At 38.3% G+C, this 20,738-nt stretch overlaps 1 protein-coding gene across 1 annotated transcript in view; it reads left to right on the top strand.

Moving 5' to 3' along the window:
• CFAP58 (cilia and flagella associated protein 58) overlaps positions 1-20,738 on the top strand; it is a 60,415-nt gene that overhangs the window by 26,955 nt on the left and 12,722 nt on the right. Inside the window, exons 11-15 of the mRNA XM_010184760.1 lie at positions 1,784-1,930; positions 5,313-5,453; positions 5,795-6,018; positions 8,039-8,150; positions 10,357-10,461. Coding sequence (XP_010183062.1) covers positions 1,784-1,930; positions 5,313-5,453; positions 5,795-6,018; positions 8,039-8,150; positions 10,357-10,461 — 729 coding nt within the window. The remainder of the gene's footprint in view (positions 1-1,783; positions 1,931-5,312; positions 5,454-5,794; positions 6,019-8,038; positions 8,151-10,356; positions 10,462-20,738) is intronic.

Raw genomic sequence — 20,738 nt, forward strand, 5'->3', positions numbered from 1 at the left:
GGCTGGTACTTAGACTTGAATAGCTTAATTCTCTTACCATAAAACTCTTTCAGCAGTCCTGTGTGAGAAGACAACTCACCTCAAAAGATCTTTTGGCCAAGGCAATATAGCGTAGCAGTGAAAAAATAGCCCTTCAATAGCAGGTCAGCCAGCCGTGAAAAAAAAAAGATGGTTATGTTAAAAATTACTGTAAATTCTTTTTCCTTTTGGGTAGTAAAACAAATTTACAAGCTTGTTTAGATAAATCTATATGTGAGTATTTTGATATTGCTTAATGAGGAAAGATTCCCTGTTGCCCACCTTGCTAGTGGTCTCCAGAGTACCATAATCTTCAGCTCAGTAAAATCTCTTGGAAAAGGCATGCTGGCAGTCTGTTAATATGAGATAAATATCTAATGCTTTCATCCTTGGGGTTTCTTGTGGTGTTAGGACCTCATTTGTTTAAGTAAGTTAATTAGGAGACCTGTTTGCAAAAATCGTGTCTTCTTACTGTTCCTTATTAAATACAGAATTAGGAATGTATGTGGCTATATGTTTGGGCACCAGAATTTAAATCTGTTTTACAGTGTTGAAGAGATTTCTAGACTGCTTAGCAAAGACATCTTTTAATATGACTTTTACATTCATAGAAGTGACTGAACATGCAAACAGACCTAGTGGCATATTGCTACAATTCTTTCTGGTTCATTTAATTTGCCATGTAAGTGTGGAATTCATTGATTTTCTTTTTGAGGGCTTTCTAACTACTAATCTATACTTTCTCAGTACTGTTTGTGAAGACCACCATGACTCAAGATCTTGCCTAACTATGTTAAGCAACTCGTGCAAGAAAACATCACTCATTTGTCAAGTAAATCCACATCTATGGTGGACAGTGCTGAAAGAGCTCTAAGCTACCCTGGTTTTGTACTGAAATAGAATGCATTCACATGAAATGTTATGGTGTCTTCTCTGTGAGGTGGCAGCCTCTGGCAGAGGAGTAATAGCTTCTAAAGCTACTTTCGTTAGATCCAGAAGATCATGTCTGTCTAAACACTGAATTTATTACCTTCCACTTCATGCTGCAACATGTGCCATCACTGCAATGAGTTAAAACAGTTTCTTAATTTTGTACAGACAGGCACCTCTGTGCTGTGAGTAGAGGTAGTCCTAGTGTTCTGAACATTCTGAAGTGCTATCAGGCTTTTTGCTCTGTCTTTTGAGCTTAAAATATATGCTAAGTATTCTCACACTAGGGACTTCTCAACCTCTGAGCAAACTAGCACATAGACAAAATGGAGGTAAGCATTTCCTATACTCCCTTGCAAGCATGTAGGTATCTTACTCGTGAGTATGTTGATTTGCACAAAACCAGCTTCTCTCCAAACATTTGTGCCCAACTGCATACAACGTGATTGAAAAACACATTGCTAGAAGCATGAGAACAGATGGGTAGGATCAGAATCTTAATAATTTTGGTTGACTGCTAGTTCTTACCCTGTGCCCAGCATTTTAAATTAAATGGTTTATTATAGGCATAATTGATTGTTATTTTTGTCAAGGTAAATTTTAAAGGTGGTTGTTTTTTTTTTACCGCAATGTCGTGCTGGCATAAACAAAAAAATTATCATTTAATGCAACTGTTTTGTTCTGTTGGATTAAAAAGTAATGTCTTGTAGTATGTACAACAGACCACCTCTCAAGCACTGTGGTTACATTTTCCAGTATCAAAATAGCCTGAACTCCCAAGCACAACTTGCTCCTTTTTGATACCTCTTTGTGATCACACTTCATGTCCTAATAGGATGAGATAGCAGAATTGATGAAGAGACTGAAATATGTGATAAATGAGAAGGATCAGCTGAACAAGAAGATCACAGACAAAGAAGCGGCCCTTGCTAAAGCACGTCTAGAACATCAGCAGACAGAGAAGGAGAAATATAATTTGAAAGTAAGAGCTTTACTCTTATACCTTCTTGCAAAGGATGGTTTCCATGATTTCACAGACTGGATCATGTTCCTGGTCTGTGGTAGCTGTTTTGCTGTATTTTAATAAACTGTTCTGTAGTTGAAGCACAAGATCTCAGTACCCTTTAGAGGTACCTTTAGAGGTATTAGTTACAAAAATCTTTCATATATCTGACAGGTTTAATCTCTGCCTATAGCTGTAATTAGAAAGGTTCTCGATTGTCTGTTGGAAACTTTAAATCTCTTAGTGACTGAACATTTTTACCAAAAAGTTCTGTTTGGCTTGCAGAAATGTGGATTTTGGGGATAGCCTGATTCTGGCAAACTTTTTAATATAGACCCTTAAAATTCAAGTTTCTCTTTTTAAAAACTTTTTTCCTACTATTTTAAAGTGTAAGCCCCATTATATTACACTTCACAGTCTTGTATTTCTGTGTGACTAGCAAGCATTAGTCTTCTGAGAGTTAAGCAATGCCTTTTAGTAGGTCCCTCTGCACAGAAAGTTATTTTAATATTGTGAGATAAAGCAGAAAAAAATCTGTTTTAAATCAAAGGAAATCTGAGCTTGAAGCTCTGGTGGTTCTTCTCAGCACTGGCTGCAGCCCATCCGTAGCAATTAGATTTGTGGTGATCTCAACCCAATTTTCTGCACTCTCAAAAGATTTAAGGAGTTAGTGTCCACAGCAAGTTAATTTTTCTCTTCACTAAGCACTAGAAAAAACAAAACAAAACCAGGAAACAAACAACACCCCCCAAAACCAAAAGTCCCCTGCCACTTTCCACAAAGTTTTCTTTTGTCAGGTTATTGCTATACTGTAATGATTCCTTGAATTTTCGGCCCCTCTCAGCACATTACAGTTATGACAAGATGTCAATAGAGCTTTGTGAAACGGTGATGGATTTGTGTTCTTATACCTGATCTGTCGCAGAGTTGTTCTATCAGCGATGGAGAAGTCAAACAGCATCTCATTTCCTGTGTGCAGCTTTCTGCCTTAACTAGTCCCCAGTTCTGTCTCATCACCTCAGAACTGTCTGCCATCCGTTTGGCAACATATGATTGCTACGTGGTTTACCCGCTCAATTATTCACTAGCAAGGATGTCCCTACGCTGACATCATGTTACTGACTAGCTTTAGGGCATTGTGGGCTTCTACCTGAGTGTCTCTGCTGAATGCTAAAGCAGAGGAGAATTCAAAGAGAGAGCTGACTGACCCGGGCACAAAGGAACCCAATTATCTGTGTAGCAAGCCAGCTTCGATTTGTCCTGTTGGTGCTGATGTGAAGGAAGCAAGCTGTTTCTGGGAAATCAGTTTAAAAAATGTGCTAAAGCATAGAGGACTGAGATTCACAGGAATGAGATTATACAGACGTTGGATTTATGCGGGCCGCAGCTGGCATGAAGGTGTTAAAAATGTATAAGCATGCTAAATGAAACAGAGAATGCCTGATCCAAGCTCCATTAAAGCCAGTACAATGCCATCTTGTGATTTCAGTTGGTCTTCAACCAAACCATTCAGACTTGTTTGACAAAGCATCCAAATGTTGAAAAACATGTATCTGAAAGCTGTAAGAACTATGGCCCTCCAAGTTTGAGCTGCTGTCAAGTGCTTTTGTACATTTTCTAGAAATCTGGACATAAAGTTTCTGACTTCTTGTTGTTTTTTCAGCATTCTGTGTCTAGCCCCAGTTATACCTTTTGCAAAATTTGTATTTTCCTCTAGAACAAATAGAAAGCCTTCACTTACCCTAATATTTAAGAATTTAAACAAGAATTTGGTTTGAGATGTTGGCATAGGTCCCATATAAATTCTTCTTTCTTGCTGAGTGTTACTCCATTCTTACAAACTCTGAACAGCAGTTTCAGACCTGACCATTTTTCTGCTTGTGACTGTATGTATTCATTTCCTTTTATCTTGCCTAATGTATACAGACCCTCATACTGTGGTTTTTAAAATATTTAATCTCATTGAAAGTCCTTTAGCTCATGGGGCCTTTGTGTGGCTTAAAGTATTTCTGTTCTTTACTGTAGAAAGTACTTCAGGTTTATTTTAACTTACTGCATTCCAGTGAGGAGATTTGTTTATATGAATGTTTGCTGCCAACATCTCATACCACTTCTTGTTTACAACTCATATTTTTTCTGACATAAGGAGAACATAGAATTTTGATATATTAAAAAAATATTATCCAAACGTGTGAGTAGTTTTACATTTGTAGACAGCTTTTACACGGTGTTGACTGCATTTCACTGTGAAGTGGCTTGCGTTTTTATTTGACTGATAGATTCTGATGAACATCCAACACTGAGTAAGAGAGATATGAGTGTTGCACATATGGGAAAATGAGAATTTTATTAAAGAAAATAAGAATGGAACAAGCTATTTTATTATGACAATGGAGCTCTTTCTGTCTTAAATCAGTGTTTTTGCAGGTGCAGCCTTCATCAGTCTCATTCTTTCAGCACTGGATGATGCTTTTTCTGAAAAGGCAGCTTGAACATCATCCTTCATAAGTGTCAGAGTCGTGGCAAAGTCTTTGAGTCAAGGCTTGAAAGTTTTCATATCTGTAAAAATGGACCATAGTCAGCTAGCTCCTTCTTGGCTCTGCCTAATTCCTTGACAATGATAGAAATTTCTAATAATCCAAGAAGACCTTATTAGTTTATATCTACGTGCATGCCTTGAATTATAGAGTTCATGATGATAGGATAGAATTATGGAGCAGATAGCAGTATTAGTTTACGTCAGTAGTATGCAGTCACTGTAACAATGCATTACTTCTCCTGTGCTTAGGGACAACCCCTCTTTTCCCAGTCTTCCTCACCTACACATCCACTAAAGAAGTGCTAAAGCTCTTTGATTTTGCTCTTCCATGCCTGGTTGCCATCTTTTCCAGGAATTCTGGATGTCCCGAGTTGATGCTAATTTCTATAACAGCATAGATTGTTTCAGCAAGGTGATCTATCCTTTCTCACATATCAGCGTGGCTTTGAACTTAAGTTTGCTTGTTTATCGTAATGTCACAACTCCATTGAAAAGCTTTCCAAATGTAACCTATTTATTTTTTTTTAGATTTTTTATTAAATGAGGTGCCTCTGAATTACAATTTGAACCATTGTCACATATAAAAATCCATCCAAATTTCTGTTTCATGTAACATAGTATTAAAATACTCTTCAACATTTTTTGTGGGTCTTCATGCTTGTTTGACTTAGCGATTTGATCTCAAGAATGACAAAATAGGTACCTCTCAGGAAATTAAAAGTATGTATGATATTTTATTAAAATCCTAACTCTTAATCCCAGGTTAATGTAATGGGAAATTGTTACTAAGCACAGTTTACCTATATTCTTTGACTCCATCAGGCTGAAATACGTAAGATGAAGAACCAGACTCTGGAAACCAAACACTTTGTAGAAAATCAGAAGGCAGAAGAGCAGAAACTCCTAAAAATCATTGCTGAAGCTGAAGCTGAGAGACTGAAGCAGAAGAAAGAATATGACCACGTAGGAATCTCTAATTTGGCTTTTCAAACACACTGCATTCTGTTCCCTTGTTTGTCCAGTGTATTTTTAAGATCAAGATCCTCAGCTACTCTAAATGTGGTACTCCTAAAGCTTTATAGTGTCACTGAAACAAAAATGAAGTGAATGGAATACGTAGCTTATACTATTCAGGTGGCTGAACCTTGGGAAAACTATAAGGCCTTTGCCATATTTCTTTCACTAATAACACTGAAACTTCTTAATGCACGTGATTTTGACTGATGCAAATATAGTCACAATACTTTGGGATTTTGTCTGGAAAGTGTAATTGACATTATTATTGCTTTGCCCTACGTCCATAGGTGATCAACGAGAGAGATGTCCTAGGGTCCCAGCTTGTTCGGCGCAATGATGAATTGGCTCTGCTCTATGAAAAGATAAAAATCCAGCAGTCCATCTTAAACAAGGGTGAAAACCAATACCGACAGAAAATGGAAGACATCCGACTTCTCAAGCTGGAGATCAAAAAACTTCGGCGTGAGAAAGGGATACTTGGCAAGAGTGTGGCTAATGTGAAGGAGCTCAGGTAGAAAACCTTATTGAATGCATTTCCATAGTGACTGCATCGATGATTGTGTGTTTGAGACAGAAACTATGTTTTATGTATGGTAAAGATTTGTATCAACAACCAATATAACCTGGAGAAGGGGATTTTTTGACTTGACCTCAAACACAAGACTGGATTAAATTCATGAAACATCTTATCAGCAATCAAGAAATTAAAGTTTAAGAAGAAGGAAAGAGGAAAAAAAAGATATCTTGGCCGAAGTTGAAATAGTTTCTCTATTTCCCCTTGTAGTGTGAAAATAAACTTGACAGACAGCAGCAGAGAAGTTGTTTGTAGTTCAGTGAGCTACTTAGTGATACCCAAGGCCCAAATTAGTGGAACTGCTTTTTATTAGGCAATCCACAGAGGATGAGGAACATTTGTCGTCTTTATAACAAACCTGTGCATATTTTCAGAGCGCTCTCCTTGCAGATTTATATGTAGACTTGCTCTCTGAGAAAGATTTAGTTAAATTTCTATGGAAGATTGTGTTTCTTTAAAACAGAAGTTTTATAGCCCCAGCCTGATTTATTTCCTCCTTTGCTGACTTAATGCTTCACTTTATTTTTTTTAACCCTCCAATATTTGAGGTGTATTCTTTGCTGATGGGAAACTATTGTCATTTTCTATAGAATCAGTCTTAGTTTGTAAGGAGAGGCAGCTATGATTTTAGCAGATAACTGTCGTACTACTACTATGTAGCTACCATAGTTTTGGGTGAGATCTTTAGCTTAACTATATCAGTATAATTCCATGGCTTTCACTGGACCAAATTAACTTCAGTCTATGGGGAGTCCCATTGACTCCAGTGGAATTATGCCAGTTTGATTTGGTGTAACAGAAAAGAGAACCAGGCCCAAAACATTAGCAATTGCGGTTCTCATCGACTGACTGCAGACAGGAATAGGATTTGAACTTACTGCCCAAATGCATTCAGCTGAAAGTCTGTTACTGTATTGAAACTCAGTGATGGTATTGAAGTATAGTGTGATGCATGTCATGATGGGTGGATCAATTCTTGCTAAGTGCAGCAGAAATCATATACTTTAATGAAGTCCAAAACCATCATGAAAACTGCCTGTCGAAAGACTCCATTTATCACTTGTGCTGCTAATTAGCTTTCTTGATTTACCAATTGGAAATGTGGGTTGTTTTTTTTTTCCTTTTCCATAACCTTGTCCAACCTAGCAGTTTAAAAAAAGGCCTTTTTCTCTCTACTGAGCTAACTGCAACTCTGGGCTTAGCTGGAAAAGATTAAGTGGAGGAGAAGGCACATGGTGATCCTCCACCCCCTTTCTCCTTGGAGAACTTACAGGATCCACTCACCAAAATGATAAAGTTTGGACCATTGCAGAATATGCCTTTTTTATCTGACCCTTGACCCCCCTTTATCTCCACCATAGGAACATAAGTTTTCAAAGCATTTTGGGAGTGCCCAGTTAATTTTAAATTCAGCAACAAATCACCCCTGAAATTTCTTGAGGAGAGGTAGTAAAAGAAATCAAACTTGGGCTCTCTAAAGAATAGTGTCTGTCATACTTACGAACTAGAGTGTGTTTTATTTACTGGATTGTGTGAGCCATGTAGATTTAAAATCTTCTTTCAAACACAAGCTGTCTGATTCAATACAGGGATAACTGAGCATGACTCCATAACTGATTTGTAGTTTACTTGAAATGAATTAACTGTCCTTCTGGCCTTCATGTACATAGGAAGATGTAGACAGTGAGATCCAGTAGGCTGTGGAGTAGATGCCCCAGGAACTGGTGAAAACTCCCTTTTTTGAGCCATTCTTACTAAAGCAAGTGAAGAGCTCTAACTGTGTTATCTTATGGTTCTACCTGTACAGTGGTATCAATGATGACCATTAATCACAAGAGTCACTTTGCTGGTGGTGTAGTGCATGTGAGAATGGTTTGTTGATGTTTATTAGTGCCTTGGTCACATTGATATGGTTTGATGTGTTTTTCTTCTTATTGTTTTGTGCTGGTTTCTTAAGAGAGGAGGTTCATCACATGCAGAAAGAACTATTAAGAGAACAGACTTGGTGCAAACTTTTGGAAGAAGAACTGGAGAAGCCCTTGAATGTTCACAGATGGAGAAAATTAGAGGTGATGTCTCAGCATTTCAAGTTCCCAAAGCTTATATTATCCAATCACTGACACAGCACAAAGCCTATTTAGTTTACTGTTATGCAAGTTATGTGAAGGGGCAGACAGACTGAAATTTCCATAGTACCAGTGGAATGGGTAACTGCTGAATGGTTTCCTTGCACAATGCAATCAGTGTTATTTTTGTGTCACTTTCTCAATGAACAATAGCAGAGTGGTTTGTAAAGAGCCAGACAAATGCTAAAAGGAATAAGAATGCATAAGGTGAATTTAAAAAGAGGTGATTCCTTAACATGGATGATGAGAAAGAGGTTGATACAGAGAAGATACAATCCCATCCTCACCAATTAGAGATGTATATGGGAAGAAAGCCAGAATTGGAAAGGGTTATGAAACAAGTAGACTGGGGATGGACAGACATGAATTCAGATGGTAAATTACATCTGTGAGAAAAGAAAGAGACCTCCTCATAAACAGTGGTGGGCTCCCAAAGAGGAGGTACTTCCAAGTAGTGTAAATTCAACTGTTACGTAAACAGCAAAACTAAATTTTCACACTATTCCAACTCACAAAATGAAGACAAAAAAATAATCTGTCAAGTACAGACCAAATATATGAACGTCAATTGGCATCACTGGATATTTTTGAAGTAAGAGCCAGCTGAGATTTCTCTGTTGCATGGATCTCTGAACTGATGCCAGCCTAGGTTGCTTAACTGCTCTAATAATAAGTGGTAATGTGGTAGTCCCTAAAGATGCAGAGCTGAATATTTTGGCTATGTTTACTAGCATGATAGTTAATTGCTGATCTTTCCATGCTGAGCTTAAAGCTGAATGATGTGCTTAGCTTTTGTCATGGAAGGGAGATAAAGTAAAGGATGTTGAACTAGGTTAAACACATCTAGGTACAATCTCCAACAACACCTAGTAACAAAGCGAAATCAGGCCAGTCAAAACACCTGGTGTTGGGAAAATGAATGTATGAATAGACTGATAATAGGAAATGACGTGTTTCCATTCTAGGTCACTGGTTTCTGCTTGGAACACAGGAAAGCCAGCAGATGGCAAGAGCTGTATGAAATAATCCTGATAGGGTTTTGATTCAGTTTCTAATGAACAAACACCCGCATATCACTACACTTGTCACAAATTGGCATCAGGTCTGGGCAATGTTATAAAAATTTCAAGGTCTGAGCGGGTCATGGGGACTGAACTACTTTTTAGCCTGGTTTCTCAGTTTTCTCAGGAAATGGTGTTGTGTTGAGCAACTATGTTAGTGTCCCTGTTACACTTGAATTGATTAGTCAAGTTAGATAAAATCAGACCAAGGATTAAGATCCATGAGATACCAAGTTCCTTATAAGCTCAAGCAAATATGCATAGAGTGAGACTTTATTGAAGACTTTACTGCAGTGTGAGTTTAATCCTTATGAGCCACCAGAGACACCACATGAGAGGAGAAACCATGTGGGAGAGAAGTGTTGTGAATGCAAGTGAGGAAAAGCTTCAGTTGAAGTTTGCAGGATCCAACAAGAAGATACAAAGTGGTGGGAAAGCAAGCTTTGCTGGCTGCTCCTCACAGAATTACTTGTTTGCTCCATAGAGCTTCCTCCAGATGCAATCTGTGACAAAAGAATGAAAAGGGAAGAAGAAGAGACATCTACTAGGTCCTGGTCTTAACTTCTCAACCTGTTTAAAACCACTGTATTACAGTTACCCTTTCTTTTGTTCAAGAGAAAAGTCTTCCTCTCCCTAAAACTCAATTGACACTGTTTGAAGTTCTTAAAACAGTGGGAAGTACTTGCACTGCTCTTCATATTTCAGTGGGCAATTTCAGTTTCTGCTAAAAATGATACACTAACCTCCTTTTCCTTCCCTGCCACAAGGTTCTACCAATCTTTGTTGGTTTGAGGGTTAAGCTCTGAAGGACTCTTATTTATATTAGTTGTTTTGAGGAGGATTGATGAAGTTAACAGTATTAAGCCTGAACATGTTCCATTTGATATCAAGAGGCAGAGATTCCAGTTTCAGGACTGCTTGTATAAATGCCGTTTAAAAAACCCTGTCACTGCACTCCCCTCTCCCCTCCCCCTTGCTTTTTATATTTGTCACTTTTGGACACTTAGCTATTATGGTTTTCATTTGCAAGTAAGAGACACTGGCTTATTGTAATGTATAATTTTTGAGATGGCTTTGCTCTTGTCTAGGCCTGTGACCCAAGTACCTATGAGCTGATTGAGAAAGTACACAGACTACAGAAGCAGCTTATCAGCAAGACAGATGAAGTGATAGAGAAAGAATTGCTCCTTCAGGTACAGCAGCATCATTATTTTATTGTGTTTTATTAACATATTTGACTTGCCCTGCATTCTCTGTCTGCTCAGATGTGCTTCCTAAATGTTATTTAGATGCGTGACTTTGAATTTCTTATGCATGCCCCTTAGATAGCTTTAGATGGCAGCACTGACTCACTGAAAGAGAACAAATAGCTTCTGATTAGTGTATTTTTATATCCTGGATACTGATACCTGGACAACTCTGGAAAATAAAATTAAATGTTTGCTTTAGTTTATTCATGTCATAGATTAATCTTCAAGTCAGTGCTAGACTTTTGGAAAGGCTTTTTTGTCCTCTTAAACATGCCTATTATGATCAAGACATTAAAGAAAATCCTTGTTTGGTTCCATTTGTGCTTAGCTTGGCTTTTGGCAGAAGGAGTTTTTGTGATTTAGATATGTTGCTGTCTGACCCATGTTTGACTTCAAGATCTTTGTGTTGGACTTTGCCAAAAAGTAATTTTTGTGATAGCTTATCTTTTTTTTACCATATCAGACATCCCTTAACCTCAGTGATACCAACAAGAATTATGTTATAGAATCAAGGAGAGACTATATTCCTGTAGCACAAATGTTGCTATCAAATACAACAAAAAATTACTGTCTCTGGGCTTCAAATATAGGTGCAAAACTGGGAAATCTGTCTGTTTCTCTCTGGTAACTGTAGGGATAGCTACAGTTTGCCAGGCCTAGGTATGATTTTAACATCTTGGTCTTAAATACCCTAATAGTCTTGATACCTATGTTGGATATCACTCAATGGAGAGTAGAATGTGACCTGAAGCTCGTTCTGTCTTGAGAAGCTCAGCAGATGTTATCAAGGCAGAATTTGCCACTCTTTCTTTATTGTTCCATAGGAAAAAAACATCTGCAATTTCATTTGAAGGTAACTTATGGTGTATTTTGCCTTTGCTTGGAAAAATGTAATCTTTGTTGCATAGCACTGAAATGCTGTCAGTGAAATGTTTTATTAGCTTTAACAAAACATAGCAAAAATAGCTTCAGATTTGCTGTGCTTTACCCATGCACAAACCCATTTCTGTTATATTTTGACATAGTCTCTATTGCGTATCTTGCCTTATAGTTAGTGTGCTCCCATGTAGCTATTATCCTTATTTAGAAGTGAAGAACTGAGATATAGAGCTACTACATTGCCTGTCTAAGAAAAGCTTAGAAATAGTAGGTATTTGTTACTATGTTACTGTACTAGCCATTGGCACAATCTTTATGTCTATGCAACAGCTCTTCTGTGGAAAGTCTCCATGTTTTAAAACTATTTTTCCTAAATTTAAGTCAGAGTTTGACTATATGAAATTTAATTATATCTAGAATTGTTAATGAGATCCTTTGTATCCTTTATTCGGGCACCAATTTCCTGTGCAACAATGCTGAAATGAAGGTCTCCCTCAGTGAGATGGATGGTAAAGAAAAGGCCATATCACACTCCACGTTCTCTTTTCAGGGCTTCAGCATCAACATTTTTGAGCTTTTGTCTGGTTTACCACCGCATTTTTGAGACCTCCAGAATGACCGCAACAGGGCTTTTTCACAGCAGGGCATAGGTGAGGAGAAGTAACCAAAGATGGAGGACATCCCCCAGCTCATTTCCTCAAAGGGCTGTGTGTCCTGTTCATTGGTGCAGGGCTCACAAGCTAAGTGTACGAGCTAAGCCTCCTCTGCTGAGTGTCGGGATAACCTTGTTAGGAGTCATTTTATTGTTCTTTGGACTGGTTTTCCTGTATACATGTAACAAGCTATGATGACAATACCCATTTTGTGAAGTGCTCTGATATAGTCACTAAAGCAAAACGCTCACCAATAACTTATGAACTGATGCTATCACGTTCCAAACTCCTCTGGTGAAGGAATGAGCCTGAGCAACACCTCCAGCAGCAGGAAATGAACAGAGAGCAGTGATGGTAACTTTCTGGAGGGAGCTGAGCTGCGTGCAGCAGGAAGGTTGCTTCACCATGCTCCCTTCTGGGCAGTGTATCCTTATTTAGGAGAGAGTATAGGGGTTTAATCCTGACTGGAATTTACCATTATGAGAAACAGCAGCAACTTAGCTCCCATTTCTGGATTTTAAATTTTTTATCTCCTCAATATCATTTATATTGCTTAGTGAGTTTGCTGTCTAGTCAATGTAACAGCCAGTGAACAAGGCACTGCTCTCCCATAAGGTCTGATCATTCCTCTTTCTCTCTTTTTTTTTCTTCTTCTTTTTAAAAATCCTGGTAAATCCCCTCCTGCTTAAAGGCATTCAACATCTTTTTTTTATGGGTCTCTCTTGGAAGTCAGCTCTGTTCAGTTCACTCAGTTTCTGCTCATTTGCAGGATCAGGGGAATTGCTGATGACTTGGTCTGTGCCTGGTTGGCTAAACATCCCGTGTATTCAGAATCAAAGGCTGCAGGAGCTGGGGGATACAAACTTACTACTTTTCCCCATGTTGAGTTTGCTTGCATAAGTCACACCTTTGCACTCTCAGGCCTTATCCACGTCTTTTCCTGTGACAAGGGCATAGCGATTGTGTGTATCTGCTTTAAAATTATCTTAATCTCTTTCTTGCCATACATACCCATTTTTATGTGTGTGTGGCCATCATACTAGCAAATAAGATATTTGCTGAAGGTGGGGCTTGCGAGCGTCTGTGTCGATGATGTCTGAGGCTGCATATTATGTAACTTAGATTCCCTCACATCAAAGTTTAGTAATAAAATCGAGTGCAAAAACCTTCATGGATTGAATATTGAGTGCTGAAAACACCTTTGGAATTCAGAAATAACCTACGTCTGGAAATGGTTGAGGTCAGCAACCTTCAGTTTGATTTGTAGGATGCTCACCTTGCTGCATCCTCATACAGAGCCATAATGTTTCAATGAGGAAAAAATAATTCCATTTGTGTTGTGTGCACTGTAGTTCTGTCTTCTGATTGTTACTTTTTTTTTTCTTTTGCAAATGGTCTTTTAAATAGAAGCTGTTTTATGCAAGGAACTGTGTTTCAGGATGAGCTGGATATGTAAGTGGAAATTTTTGCTAAGTAGGGATCACACTGTATGGATTCATGTAGAAAAGCATCTGCTTACTTTACCTGCTCCTGATGTGTATTTGATCCTATCCTTTTTAATTAGCTTTTTCACTATTTCTCACCTGTTAGTTCTTTAAAAATGATGCAGCTGTAAAAGAACACTACAATCCATGCTACGTGATTGAAAAAATGAATCGTTATGTTTCAGTCAGAAAATTTTGATTGCTGGCAGTACAAGAACAACCCAGTTTGACTCTTAAATCCCATACAAAAATATCTTTCTTAATCTGTCAGCAGGGCACAGTTCTTGTACCAGACATTTACTGAGAGGGATTGAATATGCAACATGACAAATGCTGGGTTTTTTTAGAATGACTTTTCAGAGTTGAACACTTTAATAAAGGTTTAGAAAGATGTCCCATGTTATAGAAATTATTAAACTCTTTTCTTGTTTCTGATTTATCTGTGCCCTGTAGACACAGCACATTGGGTTATAACCTGTTAGCTCACACAGACCAAGTAAGGGTGGACATCCTGAGACTTTGAAGAGTAGCTGCAAAGCAGGTGATCAAACTTTATCCATTAACTCAGGCATTCTCACAGTTGTGAGCTGCTGTGCTGATGAAAAATGCTGTCTTAAAAATCAGATCCAAAACCGAGGTCGTAAATACATATGGTCAATAAAAATCCAATGGCATTTTTGACAAACATAGGAGATGTTACTTCAGGGTTTGCCAACTTCCATGTTTGAGCCATTACCTTACTTCTGAATTTGTGTGGTTGAAAGACACAGCATTTTTTGGTTCTTTTCTAAGCTATTGAATAATGCTGCAGGGCTTTGTGGAGAAATACGTTGTGTGTTAACCAAAGGATTTCAATGACGGGTGAAGGTCTTTGTGAACACATGTGGTATGAGCAAAATGTGTTGTATAGCCATAAGGTATAATTATTAATAAACAGAAGTGATCTACTGAGCAAATCCTGACTGCAAAAAAACCAACCAAACATGCTCACTTTGTGTATAGGGTGACTGAAGCTGACTGAAGCTCTACTGCGTACTGAACGGTGATACGGTAAACTCACAATGTAATGTATTACCTTGTTAGGATTATGATTAGTGTGGTTTTAGGAAACTATCCCATTAAAAGTGAATTATGCACTGCTTTATTTGTTTCAAATTTAGTTCTTTCTCTTCAGAGTGAACGCCTCTAATTTGATTTTATGTCTGACTGAGCGGAATTTTATTCAGCTGCACATCTTGGAATGGATAACAGGGGAAGATTCACATTATATGTCAGTTACCTCTGTTGTCAGTCATCTCAGAAGATTGGTCATAAATGCAAGAGAGAGATGTGCAACCAAGATTATTTGTGGAGAGAGGCAAAGGCAAATGTGTCTCATTTAAACTTTGAGTGTAGTAGTGAAAGTATTGTTTTTCTGCACATATGTATTTTTAATCACTGTTGTTTTACATTGTCCACAATCAAAGACCAGGACTGGGTGGACATAATATGATGCTTCCAGGCTGCTGGCATCTTGAGCTCATAGCTTCAGAGAGTGCAAGGGCAAGAGGCATGATTAGCTCATATATCTGACTCAGAGATTACAGCCAGATAACACCCACATGTCCTTGTATTGAGCCAAGTTTTGAGCTAAGTTTCATTCCCCCCAAAGAACTGATGGTCGCACTGACAGAGAGTAGGAGGAGCAGAGGGGATGCTGCTGTCTCCAGTATAAATCACCAGAGTTTCATTTCAAGTATTGTAAGATATAGGAAGGAGAAAGTAAAAGGGACTCTCCATGTGACCTTGAGCCGGTTACTTAGTTTTTGCATGCCTCACATCAAATAAAAAGGGAATAAAATTGTTTCCACTTTTATAGTGGTATGTGAATGAATATATTAGAGACATGACTCAATTCAGTAGTAACAATAGCTAGCTAAACACTCAGACAGATGTTTTATTTCATCTGTGCTAACTTGGTGGTAGAGCTGTTCTATCCAATTTGAGGTTCTTGTTGCTATAGTGTCTGAACATATACATAACCATCTTTATTTCTCAGAGCTGGTACTATAGTTTCACTAAGAAATCTTCTTTAGAACAGTGTGTTACCATGTGGGTTTATGCAGGCTGGAAGCTACTGAAATCAAAGTTTTCTTCCAGCTAATGGAGGACCTTTGGGATTTGCTGCCATGTATCTGTTATACACAAATTCTCTGCCCATTTCTTATCTAAAATACTGGTTTTTTTCAATCTTGTACCATATTTTTCAACCCCTTTCATGAGACCTTAGTCCTCTTGAAACTTGTTTCTAATTTCCCTAGCTTCATGAAGCATGCTTCTGCTAGGTTCTTCATTGCTCTCACAGTGCTCATGTAGCTTCCATTATGCAGCACGTAATGCAGAAAAGTGTGCTCAAATGGCAAGTAAGAGTTTTTCCTCATCAGACAGCCTGCTAGGGAAGATAGGAGAATACACTTCTTTCACCTGCCTTTATTTTGGCATTCTTAAGGCTCAGTTCAGTTTTATTTTAGATACTATCTGTACATCTTCAAAATGGCTGAGATTTACTTAGCCCTTTCAAATTTGGCATTTATATTTTTTTGGTGCTGAGTATAGATTCTACTTGGACTTGAGAGTATAACCTACTTGCATGTTACAGGTAGGGTAGATAGGCTGAGTTGGGGATTTTTTTTGGCAGAATTGTCTATTTTCATAAAAATAACTGCAATTCACTTCAGGAGACTAATGACTGTAGAATCCCTAGGAGTCTCTTTTGGCCTGCCCATTATTGTTTCTCCGTCATCTTGCCTTTAGAGAGGTTTTAGCAGAGGCAGTTTGGGAGCGTGCTTTGTGCACACTGAAACTTACAGGTGAACTGCAAAATCCACTGCCAAAATACAATCCTTTCTTTACTGGTCCTTTATCATTTATATATAAAGTCAACCTTTTGAAGGGATTTTTCCATCTGAAAATGAAAAGGGAAATTTTCCTTTTGGTTTTTTATACTTTACTAGGACTTGGCTCTTTACTATCTCTATTTCCTGGAGGATTTGACTTCCTCTGGAAGCACCGGATTAATGCCCTGTCTTGTGGCTGAAGCTAGTGGTTCTTTTAGCCTTCAACTAAACAGGGGAGTATATTGAACATTAGGCCTTTTCTGTGCTTAAAAGGACCGTTCCTACTGGCAAAAAGTCTCTTTTCTGATTTAGTTTACACCAGCTCTTGAATGGCAGAAGACCTTCTTCCTAGCATAATTGCGTCTAATTGCATAGCCAGTAGCTGGCACAGCCATGTCAGCACAAAGAAGTTGCTCCACTAGCTGAGAAAGCTAAGCTGGCAGAACTTGCAACCATTGATCCAATGGTTTCTGACAGGAGGTGGAGGGGAAGCAGAATAATGCTTTCCTATCCCTATAAAAACCTAAGCGTTGTTATGTATCTTAATGAAGGGTAGAGAGAGGAAATGGTGCCTGATGGAGTGTGGTTTTTGAGTTTAAGACTCCAATTCTAAGTTGGTGGCCAGAATTTAAAGGGATTTATATTGGAATATAGAAATGAGAGATACAGTAAGGACTCATGCCCAACATTTAGTTTTTGGCTTTCAGCTTGGGATGAATCATTAAAAAAAAAAATACTTCCCCAGTGCCATGCAGAATTAGGCACTGGTGTGTCAAAGGCACACTGTAAGAATTGCCTTGATTTAGAATTGGACTCCAAAGAGAATCTCTGTTCTTTATTTCAAATGAAAAATAATGTATTCCCATGAATTCTGGCTGTAACCCAGTTCTAACTACTGGTGAACAAAAACCATCCAATTATCAGCACAGTATTTTGGTGCACAACAGTCTAGTGAGTGCCTTGTGTCTGATTTGACCTGGAGTCTCCAATGCAGTATGAAGTGACACAGAGGTACTTAATGCATAGACTCATCCTCCAGGATTACTTTTTCAGGTTCTTTCCTTCTTGTGCCGTCCTTTTATTTTCATTTTGTTGTGCTTGAAATATTAATTGCTGAACTAGGGCTTTGATTGAGGATTTTAACTTTGACTGTAAGTGGAAATGTTTTGTATTTTAGTATTGATGTTAAATTGAAGGAATAGTGTCTTTTAGTGATTTTATGCCTGGCATAGTGATTTCTCTGTACAATTAGAATTTCTCCAGTGCTATTTGTTCTGCCATTGATATTGTTTTTTCCTATTAATTTAATTATTTATTTTTAAAACCCCTGATTGTGTATCCAGTAGAGTTCTGTGAGTAGGGTAGAACCATTCACACTGAGATATTGTAGAATCATTGCGTTAATTCCTGGTGCAATTTTCCTGGGCTCATATGCAGCCCTGTGATTTTGCAATAAGTAATCACATCTCATAAACAGGAAAGAGAAGTCACCTGTGTGAAGGTCTATTGAGGGTCTACATATCTACCTGAAGGTTTTGTGTAAGCCTTCAGAATTCAGTAGGGATTGGAGAGATGATCAGTTCTTGCCCTAGCTCTCCTCAGAAAGGAGCTGATTTCTATTTCTGCGTATTCTGAATATGCTTCTTGGTGCATTAGTTTATTTTAGCCCTTCTAATCTCAGTCCATCTAGAATTAGAAGATGTTCTATGCTATAGAAATTTACAGCATGATAAACTGCTCTTAAAAACACGCTGACATTTACATTCTTTCCTTCCTCCCACATATGTTGTAACTCAAATGGAAGAGAATAAAGTTTTCCCAGGAAAATGGCCTTTTGGGGGGTTTTTTTGTTTGTTTGTTGAGAGTCTGTTTTTTTAAACAAGCTTTTGAAAAAACAGGCAGGAAAGGTGCTGATTACTGTAATTTCATCAGGTGAAGATAATCAGCTGCTCTTTGGAGTAAGAAAATAATTTTGCAATGAAAACAGTGCAAATATTTCTGGCACTGGAAAATGGGAAACAAAACAGATTACTTAGCAATCAAATAATACATTTTTGGTAAAGAATTTTCTTAGTGGAAGAGGTTAATTTTTACTGAATCTGCATGGAACTGCATTGCCTTCATAAACAAAGCAGATTTCCCCTGATAAATGGTTTTGGACAGAAGCAGGGTGCAAATTTCTTTAAGAAATTAGAAGAAAACAGATCAAAATAACTTCTGGAGATCTGCACCATTTTTAGCTGCTCTAATGGTGTTTTAGTCAGAAGTATTCAGGTGGCATTTACAAAGATGAGGATGTTACAAGTGGGGTAAAAATCTCTTCAGGTTTATAGGTGGCAAATGTGCATGAACACGTAATGTGGTTTTTAACATTCTTTAGGAGAATTGATATATTTACTCAAGTTTGAGCTTGAAAGAGAACTTCAGTGGGCCATCAGATGCCATCCCTCCACATCATGCAAGATTGGTTTAATTACACAAATACAGTTCTTGATAGATAGATGTCAAGTACAGATTTGCTTCCTGCACTCTAATCCATATCCTCCCAGTCCATAAATTTTAGCAAGCATAGAGAGATTGGTGGCTTGAAGTGTACTGTGGTTTACAGTTGTGCCTTTTTTCCCATGCTTCTAACCTGCTGTTGTAGTCTAAGCCTGGTGTTTCTGAAAAACGAGGAGCAGATGTATTCGCTGACTCAGCACGGTGGTCCTGGGAGCCTGGGAGACTGAGTTTCATTTCTGTGTATCTTCCAGGAGTTTTAGTGAATTTTGTCAATTCATGTAGCAAGTCTTTGTGTCCAGATCTTTTTGTAGAATGAAAAGAGGATCACTGCCCTGGCTGCAAGCTGTACTTCAGCAAAAGTATATTAAAGATACAACAGCATTCAGATACTGAAAGGAGGAAGCCATAGAAGTACCCAAGGTACATCACTGTTATCTGTAATCTGTATCAGAAAAGCAGAAACGGTGGTCACCAAGGTATTTTATTAAAACGTGTTTCTTCTGCTTTGAACTCAGAAATCCCGAGCGTGGATACCTTGTGTCATTAGACTTAAAATATTTTGTAAAATGACCCATTCCTAAAGTTCTTACTCCATCAAAATTGCCATTAGCTTCAACGATAGTTTGCTAGAGTAGAGCTTGAGTAAAAAGTTCAGGAATTGTTCCAGTAAATAACAAATAACTGAAAACGAACTTGTTTACTCCTCATTCAGCATGTATCTGGAAAGGAAATAAATCTGCTGCACACCCCAAGGTAAAGTATATTAATCAACCAGTTATCTTGTTAAGGGAAAGTAAATGACTCGCTGTGCTGACTGAATACGTTGCAATGCACAAACTTTACAGTGCTTTTAGCAATCCGATACCGACTGTCAGCCATCCAGAAGCTGCTAGAGAAGTTAAAATACTGGAGGGGTGCAACAGCAGTGTAGCAATAAATTCACAAACCTACATTATACAGTGTGGCCTAGAGCCTGCCGCAAATCTTTATTATTCAGGTGTACCCTTTAGCAAGTGTTCTTCCATTAAGGCAAGGGTATTCTGCTCCTCCCTCAGCAGCAAGATATGGACAATCTACAGCTTCCCATTCAGTGATGGCTTATTATTTTGTATGATAGTTGCAACACCACCGATAAAATACAACAAAAAAAGACATTCCACAGGGTGGAATTCTTACAGGAGTGTGAATGATGCTGTTGTTGAGAAAACACATGCAGAAAAATGCAGCAGCTCAAAAGGCTGTTTTGAGGGCATTAGGGGCAGGGAGTTAGAGTCACTGTCTTCTTGGTTGGTTTGTTTGGTTTTTTTTAAAAGGTAGCTTAAAATTGGATGTATGAGGACACAAACAGATGTTGAAAGAACCCCGTTCCTCATTCTTCACTCTGAGACAGCCAGACACAAGCTGCGGAGTGCTCAGGAGCCATGAACCTTACACAGGGAGACTCTCTGCCAAGTAGGGTGCATCAGTCAGCCAATTGTTCCACATCCTCTAGGCTCAGAGCTCAGTCTTCCTGTGCCTGTCTTAGTAGATATAGCTGTCATCTTAAACAGGGGATGGCACGCTTGGGCACAGCAATTGTTTTTACATGAACATTAGGATTCACTCTATTTCCCTTTCCTGTTTCTGTTTCTTTGAACTTTAAAAAGCAGTCAAGGGGAGCTGAAACAGAACTCCTCGAAGGACAGCGGAGGGTCAGCTCTTATTACAGTGAGTCTGAAGGAAGCCATATATTAAAACATTCATGATTTCAGAATTGCCTTGTGTGTTGCTTAGATGTACTGTTATTTCTTAATAGGTTCCAAAGTGTAACAGGAGACCACTCTTTC

This window comes from Mesitornis unicolor, unplaced genomic scaffold, assembly GCF_000695765.1.
Source record: "Mesitornis unicolor isolate BGI_N332 unplaced genomic scaffold, ASM69576v1 scaffold18875, whole genome shotgun sequence".
Classification (NCBI taxonomy): domain Eukaryota; kingdom Metazoa; phylum Chordata; class Aves; order Mesitornithiformes; family Mesitornithidae; genus Mesitornis; species Mesitornis unicolor.